This window comes from Varanus komodoensis, unplaced genomic scaffold, assembly GCF_004798865.1.
Source record: "Varanus komodoensis strain SLA01 unplaced genomic scaffold, ASM479886v1 scaffold29_3, whole genome shotgun sequence".
NCBI lineage: Eukaryota > Metazoa > Chordata > Lepidosauria > Squamata > Varanidae > Varanus > Varanus komodoensis.
The window spans coordinates 1,559,633-1,570,094 of NW_025335760.1; the positions used below are offsets into that span (position 1 = coordinate 1,559,633).

The 10,462-nt window shown below is 70.0% G+C and overlaps 1 protein-coding gene across 1 annotated transcript; it reads left to right on the plus strand.

Annotated features, from left to right (window-relative positions):
* The first annotated feature begins 939 nt into the window (after positions 1-939).
* Positions 940-9,922, plus strand: PPP1R13L (protein phosphatase 1 regulatory subunit 13 like). The gene is made up of 12 exons (XM_044435453.1): positions 940-1,053; positions 2,360-2,490; positions 2,985-3,525; positions 3,881-3,979; positions 4,209-4,306; positions 4,600-4,984; positions 5,723-6,255; positions 6,552-6,689; positions 7,276-7,409; positions 8,020-8,186; positions 8,393-8,592; positions 8,785-9,922. The coding sequence occupies exons 1-12, from the start codon at positions 999-1,001 to the stop codon at positions 8,821-8,823; spliced, it is 2,520 nt and encodes an 839-aa protein (XP_044291388.1). The 5' UTR covers positions 940-998; the 3' UTR covers positions 8,824-9,922.
* The last annotated feature ends 540 nt before the right edge of the window (positions 9,923-10,462 follow it).

The window sequence follows — 10,462 nt, forward strand, 5'->3', positions numbered from 1 at the left end:
TTGCTTCTGGGGAAGGCTCTGCCATGACTCGATCTGCACCCGCCTGCTTGCCTTCCTGTCGTCCCGCATATTCACAGAGCTCCCTCCAGCACTGTCCTTCAAACGCACCTGTTGTCCTCCTGCCCGTTTTCTCCGAGCACAGCGTTCACGGCCGTGCATCACACCTGGGAACAGAACAGCACTGGCGAGTTGGCCTTGGTCTGCAGCAAAGGGCCCTGAGCTAGGTCCTTCCCTTGACCGATCCTTTTCCAGCCTAGTTATGGAGGCAGCCATACCCCAAACTCGCTAAATTTTGGAAGATCTGCCGAGATTCTCGCCCACTTTTGGGCTGCATGGCCTTCCCAGCCGGCCTGGCGTCCGATTGGAGGTGGCACCAGGCGGGCTCAGAGCCCTCTGGCTTCTCTAGGCAAAGCCCACAAAGTTCCGGGAGTTCCAGCCAGGCTGCGAAGCAGGTGCTGTGGGTCTTGGCCTGGGGACAAAAGCGGGCGAGCAGCGTGGGAGAGATGCAGCAGCAGCTGGGTCTGGAGCCAGAGCCGGTCTGTTCGCTCTGCCGCCCAGCCGGGCACCGGGCGGAGGAGGAGAGCGCGCCGGACGGCCTGCGGGGAGGATGCCCAGGGCCCCAGCCCCCCGCTCCCTGCCCTTCCAGCGGCAGCTGCGTCCAGTTCTCCCGGACCGTGTGCCCCTCCGTGGCCCCCCTGGCTTGTGCCCAGGCCCCAGAGATGGTTCCCGGGGCTTTTCTCTGGTTCCTCTCGGAAGGGAGCCTGCTGGAGTCCAGCTCGGATGGACTGACGGGCGAGCTGGCTTCTCCGCTGCAGCGCAGCCCCCCGGGGAGTGGGCCGGCGGGGCCGAGCCCGCTTGGGTGGCACTACAGGGGGAGGCTGGTGAGGAAGACGCTTGTGCAGATGCCAGCGGTGGCGCTGTTCCCTCCTCCTAGGTCCCCACGGCCCTCGGGGTGCCGGTGCCCGGCTGCGCAGGAGCGCCCGCTGCGTGCCAGCGCCATGGCGGGCGAGGACCGCAGCCACGTTCAGGACCTGCTGAGCCTCTCCTTCCAGTGTGAGTTGCGGCAGCGCGAGCGAGCCCCGCCGCAGAGCCCTGGCACGGGGCGGGGTGGGAGGGACGCCCTGGCCGGCCGGGCGGAGGCGGCAGCGGGTCTCCGGGAGGCGAGGCGGGGCGCTCCTGTGGGCTGGAGAAGCCCGCAGGGTCCCTCCCCACAGGGCCCCCGCAGGTGGGTGGCCAGCCCCGGCCCCGGCCCCCGCCTCGCCTCGCAGGAGGCAAATACCTGCAGGGACGCTCACTCCAGCCGGAGGGGGTTGAGGTTGACGCCCCCAGGCTGCGGCCTCCGGTGTGGGGCCCTGGAGCCCCCTCCCTGCCAAGCTCTGACCTCTGCAGGATGCCGCTCGCTCGGGGCCTCTCTCCCCCCAGCCATCCTCACGCGGCTCTGGGCCAGAGAGGAGGGACAAAATGCCTGGGGAGCATGTGAGGACGGAGGGCGGGAGGCGGGCAGGGCTGCACCGGCCTTTGTTCCGTCACGGGCTTGGCAGCAGCAGGGACACCGGATCTCCTCCGGGCAGGCGGCGGGGGGGCCCTGCGCTCCGGCGGGGGGAGCAGCGGCCGGCTGCCTTCGAGCACCTGGGGAGGGCGGCTGGCAGGCAGGGACCACAGGACTACGAGAGGAGAGGAGGGGTCCGTGCTGTAGGACGCCCTCACGTGGGGGCAGCGCTGGCTCCCTGCCGCCTCCCTTGGCCTCCCCTTGGGGACCGGACAGGCGCTCAAGAGCCCGGGCCTGCCTGGCGTTCCTGCCCGTCACGTGGCCGGGGCCTTTTGTGTGCCTGGTTAGCTGAGCCTGCGGGGGGGGGGGGGTTGCGTAACAGCCCCGTGGCGAACGTGTGGGGCGAGACGGAGGGCCGGGCGCACTCCGGGGGCCCGCGTCTTGTGGGCAGGCGCCAGGACGGGCACGATCCCCCCCCGTGCGGAGGGGCCTCTGGTCCCCAGGGGAGCGCAGGGCTTCAGAGAGGAGCCACTCCTTGCAGGCGGGCAGAAGACCGTGTGCTGCCCGCCTGGGTCTCGTGTCCGGCGGCTCCGAGCCACCTCTGCCCACAGAAGAGATGGGAAAGAAACGGGCTTTTGAGTGGGGCGCCAGGTACAACCCTGCTGGGTGACAGGCCGCCTGCCCACCTCCTCCGCCCTCCGACGTGAGCTCCTCCGCCGGCCCCTTGATTCACGGCGCAGGAAAAGCGGGACTCGGTGGCCAGTGGCTCGGGGCGCTGCGAGGGGGCCCGCGATGGCCGCTCTGGGCGCTGCGCCCGGGGAGCCTCGCCGGGCACCTCGCTGCATCTCCCCCTCTCCCTCCCGCCCGCAGCCCTGGCGTCGAGACACATGGACCTCAAGCAGATGGAGCTGGACACGGCCGCCGCCAAGGTGGACGAGCTGTCAAAGCAGCTGGAGTCGCTGTGGACGGCCAGCCCAGGGCCAGCGGCCGGGCAGCCGAAGGTGCGTGATCGCCTCTGGGGTGGCTCCCGCTTCGCCGGCAGCCGCTGGGGGGCTGAGCTGCAGCCAGCCGGCAGCGGCCCCGGCAGGGTTCTCCCCACAGCGTCCAGCGCCAGCCAGGGCCCCTCCGGCAGAGGAAGGAGGCAGCCCGCCCGTGGAGCCTCCTCCATGGAGGGGGGCAGTGGCTGGCTGGGGATGATGAGAACTGCAATCCCAGCAGGGCAGTCCTGTCACTAGTCCTGTGGACCTGCCAATAGACAACGGCATAGAATAAGATGCAGTTTCAGGCGGCTTGTTTGGAGAGACAAATGCTCACAATTCAGGAAAGGCCTGACTGCACGGGCTCCCCGGGCCCCAGACCCCGGTGCCGGGGCGGGGGGGTGAAGCGGGCCAGGCCTTTTCCTTCACCGACGGGACTTCTGGGAAGCGGGGGGGCTGGGGCTCGGGCTCCCGACGTGGGGCAGCGCATTGCATGAAGCCTCCTCCATCTCTGGCAGGGCATGGACCAGCGCAGCGCCAGCCCGGCCCGGGAGCTGCTGGCCGGGATGAGCCCCTCCGCCGGCTCTCCGCTGCACCAGCCTCCGTGGAAGGGCAGCTCCTGGGAGGCTGCGGACAGCGGCTACGGCGCCTCCTCGCTCGGCGACGGCTCGCCCCTGCAGCTCCTCCCGGGCACGGCCCCAGCGGGCCGCCCCACCTCGCCGCGGCCGTCCTTCTTCCTGCAGCCCGAGCTGGAGCGGCCCCCGGCCCCGGCCACCCGGCCCAAGGTGCTGCCCATGCCCTACGAGCCGCAGCCCAGCCCCACGGTCTCCCCCCGCTCCCTGCGGCCCCCCAGCACCGGCGAGCGCCCCTACGAGTACGTGTCCTATGCCGCCCCGGCGGGGCGGGCCGGTTCTCCGCGGCTGTCCATGGAGGGCCCCGGGCTGCAGGCCTTCTTCCCAGAGCGCGGGCCATCCCCGCGGCCGCCTCTGCCCCCGCCGTACGAGGCCCACAGCCTGTACCCCTCGGCGCCCAGCTCCTTCGCACCCTTCTGGACCCAAGGTAAGGGCTGGGGGGCCGGGCGGGGCGCTTGGGGCTACGGACGCGTGAAAGGGGCGCTTGACCTCACGGCCGCCTCTGCGGCGTCTGAGGGCTGCGCGCGCGGAGGCTTCTGCCCCGTGACGCCCGTCCATCCCCCGCGGGACTGAGGCGAGCTTAGCGGGTTGCGGTCGAGCGGCGGGAGGGCCTTGGGCCGGGACGCCGGCCCCTGCGGCATTCCTGAGCGGGGCCGGGGGTCCGGCTCTGGTGGGCTGTGCTGCCCACCGCGCTCAGGGTGCCCCCAGCAGCTGGCGCCTTCGGCCGGTTGCCTCCGCCACGATGCCCAGGCCGGGCACTCCAAGCGCTTTTCCTTCTGTAGATGATCTGGTGATTCGGAGAAGGGCGCAGAAAGGGTGGAATGAATCCGACCTGGACGTGGCCTACGAGAAGAAGCCCCGCCACCCCGCCAGCTACGAGCGTGAGTGTCGCTGGGCGCGGGTGGCAGCGGGCGCTCCAGGAAGGGGAGGGCGGGGGCAGCCCAGCCCGCCTGGGTCCGGGCCCGTGTTTCCTCGGGCCTGCCGGTCAGAGCTCTCCGGTGGGCAGGGGCGAGAGGAAGGGCCTTTCCTGCAGTGGCCCCGTCTTGGCGAACTGCGAGTCGGAGGCTGCAGCCGGCACGCCCGTCTCCAGCCGGGTGCCTCTTCCCGCAGGAGGAGACACTCATGGGGGCCAGCGCCAGAACACGGCGGGGCTGCCGTTGGCTCCGTGGAGGGAATCGAGCCTGGACGGGACCCTCGGACAAGGCAAGGTACGGCTGGACATCCCTCGGACGGCCCCCCTTCCTCTTCCGGGGGAAAGGATCAGGAGGGCCCCGTGGGAATCCCCAGGGAAAAGCTAGAGGGAAATGCTGAGCAAGAGCAGCGCTCGATGTGAGTGCGGGAAAGAACTGTGGGCGTGACGGGTTCGTGTCCTGCTGCGCCACAGTCGCTCCGTGGACGAGCCCGGTCCTGCCTGCAGGCTTGAGCAGCACGTGAGCACAGGGGGCTGGGGGGGAAGAGGCACATCCACGGAGAATCTCACCGCCTGCCCCGTCTCTTGCAGGAGGAGCCCTTCGGCGTGCAGAGCGCCACCCTGCCCCGGAATTACAAGGTCTCCGGGCTGGCCCACGAGCGGCGCAGCGAGAGCTCCTTCCGCCGGGCCTTCCCCGCCAACCAGACGGGCACGCTGCCCCGGAACTGGCAGCCCGTCTCCCGCATCCCCATGCCGCCCCAGGGCCCCCCGGCCAGCCTGCCCAAGCGCCACAAGCCCCTGCCCCTCTCGATGATCTTCCGGCTGCAGAATGCGTTCTGGGAGTTCGGCGCATCCGGCAACAAATTCCCGCTCTCCCAGGGGCCGCCGGGGTCCCCGCTCTTCCTCCGCTCCCTGCAGAAGCAGGTGCTCCAGCAGCCCCCGCAGTATGTCAGGATGAGCCCTCCGGGGAGCGAAGGTAAGTGGCGAGAGGGGGCGGCCGTGGGGCAGCGAGTGGCCGTGGCGGGGGGCGGGGGCTCCGCTTCTGGCCTGTCTCCAAAGGAAAGCTGGAGTAACGCGGGACTCTTCGCTGGCCCGTATTTTCAAAGTAGGAAAGTGAGGAGGGACAGGCCTGTGCATTTCCCCGCTAGGACTGGGGTGTCTGATGAGGCGGACGCTTGATTTGGTGAAACTCTAGCTGCCACGTCTGGTTTTCCCGTGCACGAACCCTTCCTCCCACAGGAACACCTCAGAGACTGGGAGCGCATGAGCGTTCACGTTGGAAGCACGTGCACACGAGCGTAACATTTTGCACGCACGGGACTGAGACATAGCAGGCAGCCAGAGCAGCGTGTGTGAGCGTGACCCCCTTTACCAGCACCTCTCCGTCACCTCAGAGGCCTGGGCAGATCAGACTGATGTTAAAATTGGTCTGTTTTTCAATGTTTCCCTCCCTTAGCTATCTCAGTAAAACGTCTCTCGGGAAAGTGGTCGTCTTGCCTTTCCATTTAACTTTAGACCTATGAATCAAGTAATCTCTGTGCTTGTGTGGGTCAAGAAGGGGGCTTTTGCCCATGCGCAGAGTTCCATTCTGCCTCCACCATCAGCGTACCCAGTCTCAGACCAGCAAAGGAGGGTTCGGCGTCCAAAGCGGGTGCGACGCAGCGACATGGGGGTCCCGGCACCGACCCACTCTTCTCTCTGCCTCGCACTCCAGGAAGCGGCATCTCCAGAGCTGCGGCTGCCCCGGCAGAACCGACCCGCGTGGTCCCGATCGTCCTGACTGCGGGAGAGACGGAGCCCGAACTGGAGAGCCTCCTGCCGGGCGGGGAGCCGGCCGAGGTGGACGAGCTGGCGCGGCCCCTGAGCCCAACCCGGCTGCAGCCCGTCCTGCCGCCCGAGGCCCAGAAAGTGCCCGAGTTCGAGGAGGTGGCCCGCGTCCTGGCGGAGATGCCCCGGCCACTGAAGCGCCGCGGCTCCATGGAGCAGAGCCCCGGCCCGGCGCTGCCGCCCACCCACAAGAAGCAGTACCAGCAGCTCATCAGCCGGCTCTTCCACCACCAGCCCCGCAAGGAGGAGGCTGCCCCGGCCGGGGACGCCCCCGCGCAGCCCGACCCCACGCCCGGCGGCGAGGCCACGGAGCATAAGGCCGCTGGGGCCACGGGGCCGCCCTCGGCCCCGGCCGCGCCAGCATCACCCCTTCCGCCGGCCCCAGAGAGCCCCGCGGCCCTCACACCCTTGCCCAGCCCGGTAAGTCTGCCGAGCAGCTGAGCGGCCACCTCCGGCCCGCAGACCCGCTCCCCGGGAGCCTGCGGCCCCCTCGCTGGTCGGCTGGCGTGCAGCACACCGGTGGCCCACCCGCCCTGAGCAGCCGTGGCCGGAGGCCCGAGGGTGCGTGCTCATGGGCAGGCTGGCCCCGGCAGCCGCTTCACCGCTCCCGGCCCTGCAGGCAGGTCTCGGGGGGCTCGGCCTTGTTCTGGGGCACGGGGCAGGGCGTCTTCCGGGCACTCCCCCCGCAACGGCCCTCCTGTCCCCCCCGCCTGCAGGAGAAGCGCTCGGTGCTGCGCGTGGCCTCCTCCCCGCGGAAGCGGCCGCCCAGGAAGGCCCGCCTCAACCCCCTGGTCCTGCTGCTGGACGCAGCCCTGACAGGCGAGCTGGACGTGGTGAAGGAGGCCGTGAAGGAGGTGAGTGGGGGGCCGGGCCGCCGGCGAGGCTCTGGCTGCGAAGGGGGCCGGGGCGGCCCCGGCCCAGCTGAAGGCGGCCGCTTCCTCTTGCCCTTCGCTGCTCTGCGGGCCGCCTTTCAAAGAGCCACAGGAGCCCGCGGCGTCACGGCAAGTGCGCAGGAAAGGGGCCCTTGCCACGAATCGGGCCCCTGGAGCTTGGTGTGTGCACAGGCCCTGAGCCTCCCGGCCCCTGCCGGCCTGTGTGGGCGAGAGAGGGAGGGCAGGAGAGGCGGGGAGAGGGGACCGGTCCTTCAGGGGCTCACCTGGGCCCTCAGATCTGGAGTGGGTGCACCCAGCCCCCGCCTGAGGGCCTGGCCCCCCGCCCCCCCCCCCCAAGCTGCCAGCAGCGCCTTTTCCCTCCGTTGCCGGAGCCCGCTGAGCGACGATGATTCCCGGGCCGTGAGGGCAGCCGCCGAGGGCCAGCCGCGCACCCTCTGCCCGTGCTGGCCGGCTGGCTTCGCGGGGGCAGGCGGGGGGCTGTGGCCCCTGGGCCACGCCGGGCCTGCTGGCCACGGGTGCGTGCCACTGGCCTGCCTTTCCACCGCAGCTGAACGACCCGAGCCAGCCCAATGACGAGGGCATCACCGCTCTGCACAACGCCATCTGCGGCGCCAACTACCCCATTGTGGACTTCCTCGTCAGCATCGGGGCCAACGTCAACTCCCCCGACAGCCACGGATGGTGAGTCCACGAGTCCGTGAGCGGGGGGGCGGCCCCCCCAGACCCCCCGGCCCCCCCCGGCCCGTCCTCCGTGGGGGCCGGGTACTTCCCGCCCCTCGAGGGCCCTCTTTGCGGGCTTCAGGAGAGGCCTGCTGGAAGGGCTGCAGGTTTCGGGGGAGACGTGTGACGTCCTTCGGAGATCACCCGGGCGCCTACAAATAGATGCGCGGAGATCGCATTCCAGAATGTGATTCACGCAAGGCGGGTGTGTCTGAGGCCGTTCTGGAAAGGGATCCATCCCGAGCTCCGTCGCGAGCGCTCAGTCCGAAGGGGGAACTCGGCCGAGCGTGGAGCCAACTTGCCGGGGCCCCGCCAGCACCGTCCTTTCCTTCCGGGCGTGTGACGCGCAGGCAGGCGGTGTGCAGGCCGGGCCACGGTGCACCTGCCAGGCCGCCTCCCCGCCACCAGCCGCATCGGCCCGGCGTCGCGCCTGCACCGGCGTGGGTCCGCGGGCACATGGTCCGCACGGAGGGACGGAGCCGTTCCCACGCGTGCCGTACCTCCCGACCGCGCTTCCTGGGCAGTGCCCGCAGGCCCCCCCACACTCACGGGGCGTGCCTTCTCCCCCCAGGACGCCCCTGCACTGCGCCGCCTCCTGCAACGACACGGCCATCTGCGTCGCCCTGGTCAAGCACGGGGCGGCCATCTTCGCCACCACCTTCAGCGACGGCAGCACGGCCATCGAGAAGTGCGACCCGTACCGCGAGGGCTACAGCGACTGCTTCAACTACCTGGCGGGTGAGCGGAGGCGGGAGGCCCCTGGCAGCCATGCGTGGGGGGGGGGCGCGGGCGGGCGGGCAGCTGGGGGCCCCTGGGCGCGCCCCTCCCCCCCGTGCCGCCCAGAGGGCCTCCCGGGGAAGGGCAGGCTGCGAGCGGGGGACTGGGCCGCCCGGGGGCCACGGGCCCTGCTCCCTGCGCCTGACGCGCCTCCGTGCCCCCTGCAGATGTGGAGGGCAGCATGGGGCTGGTCAACAGCGGGGTGGTGTACGCCCTGTGGGGCTACAGCGCCGAGCTCAGCGACGAGCTGTCCTTCCGCGAGGGCGAGCCGGTCACGGTGCTGCGCCGCGATGGCCCCGAGGAGCTGGACTGGTGGTGGGCCTCCCTCTACGGCCAGGAGGGCTACGTGCCCAAGAACTACTTCGGGGTGAGTGCGTGGCGCCCCCGGGGGGGGGGCTGGGCGCTTCGCCCGCAAGGGCTCCCAACGCGCGGGGCGGACGCTCCCGAGGGGGCTGCAGCCCGGAGGGGGTCGTGCCGAGGGACGGGCCGCGGGGTCCCCCCCGCTGGGCCTCCTCCCCGGCTAAAGGCGGCACTTGGCCGGCTGTGCTCTCCTCCGCAGCTCTTCCCCAGGGTGAGGCCCCAGCAGAGGAAGGCGTGACGTCTCCGAGGCGGCGCTGCCTCCGGCCGGCCGTTCCAGCAGGAGCCTGACCCGAGGAGCGTCTGGCCGGGCGACGGCGCGCCGGGCCGCTTGCTGCCGGTGGAGCTGGCACCCACGGGGGTTGCGTGATGATGCCGGAAGGGGGAGCGCTGCACGGGGGCCTCCCCCGCTCGGCGGCTGCTGGCCTGGCTGGGGGCAGAGGGCCACGGGCAGAGAGCTGCACCGCACCCCTGCGTGGCCGGGCTCTCCCCCCGCTTCCACACGGGCCCTCCCAACGTCCGCTGGCGCTGGTATTCCCGTGCTCTTACCCCTTCCGACGGAAGCAGGGGCAGCTGCCCCATCAGCCTCGCCACCTCTGTCTCATGCTGCCCACAACGCAGAGGGGCTGCCTCTGCCCGCAGCCCCCCTCCCCCGGGAGCTCATTTCGGGACAGGGGCTGCCCAGGCACATGCTGCAGCCACTTCTCCCTCGCTGAGCCGCCCCGGCTTCCTTGCCCGCCCGGTGCGAGTCCAGAACACACGTCTCCACGTCTCCTCTTGGGAGCTCAGCGCCAAAACGGGGGCCACACTGGGTGGCTGGCGGGACCTGTAGAAGCCGCCTCTTTCTCCTGCATAGAAATGGACTGGCCCACAGTGGGATTGGGTGGCAGAACCTGGCAGGAGCCCCCTCCCCAGCTGGGGGGGGGCTGCGCAGGGAGGCGCTGCAGCCCGGCGAGTTCCTTGCACGTGGCCTCTCCCTGGCCTGATCAAGCACTGCCTGCACAGGGACCGAGCTTCTGAGGCACGGGACGACGGCCATGACGCTCGGCTGCAGCCCCCAGAGGCCGGTGGGGAGGCTGCTGAGCTGCACCGACTCCTCGCCTAGCAGGCTCCAGCCTAACAGAGCGGGGGTGAGGCCTGGGGTGGGCTTGGAGAGTTCGGCACAGATACGAAACCAGTTCCTGTCTGCCGTGTAAGGGTCTGCGCACAGGGAGGCGGCCGCTCCTCCACTTGGCAGCGGGGTGGCAGCAGGGGCTTCTTAGCTTAGACTATTCCCGCGGGTGTATCAGTAACCGGCTGAAAAACTGGAGAGAGAGCCATTAAAAGTGGTACTGTCTGGAGGAACGTCTTTGTGGTTTTTGTAGCCTCTGGGCTGAGCAGGACTCGAGTCCCCTTGCTGAAGCCCGGAAGTACCTGGCTGGGTGAAGAAGCGGGGGCTTCCCAGCCCCCAGCCTCCTTAGCGCTGTTCTTTTGAGCCAATAGAAGCGTTTAACAGCTGCATATTAAAAAATAAAGACGCTGCACCTGCCAAATGCCTGTCTCGTGGTCAGCTCAGCCACCATCCGCTGCACTGCAGCAAGGGGGCCGCCCAGCGCTGGCTTTTGCTCACGGCCCACGCTTTGCTCTTTGCTCGTGCTGCAACGGGTGCCTTTTCTAGGCTGTCCCTTCATCTGGGCCTGGTTGGGGCCTCCCTCTTCAGCCACTTCCACAGAGGGGAGGGGATGTGGTCCAGGGCTGGGATCAACTCAGGTGGAGCTCTCCACGGGGAGAACTTCTGAGTGGACATGGAAGGGATGGTCTGAGGCCCAGCTTGAATTCCCCCGTGGCTGCGTGTGGCGGAGCTGGGGCTGCATCGCCCCTGATTTGGACTGCGTGAGGGC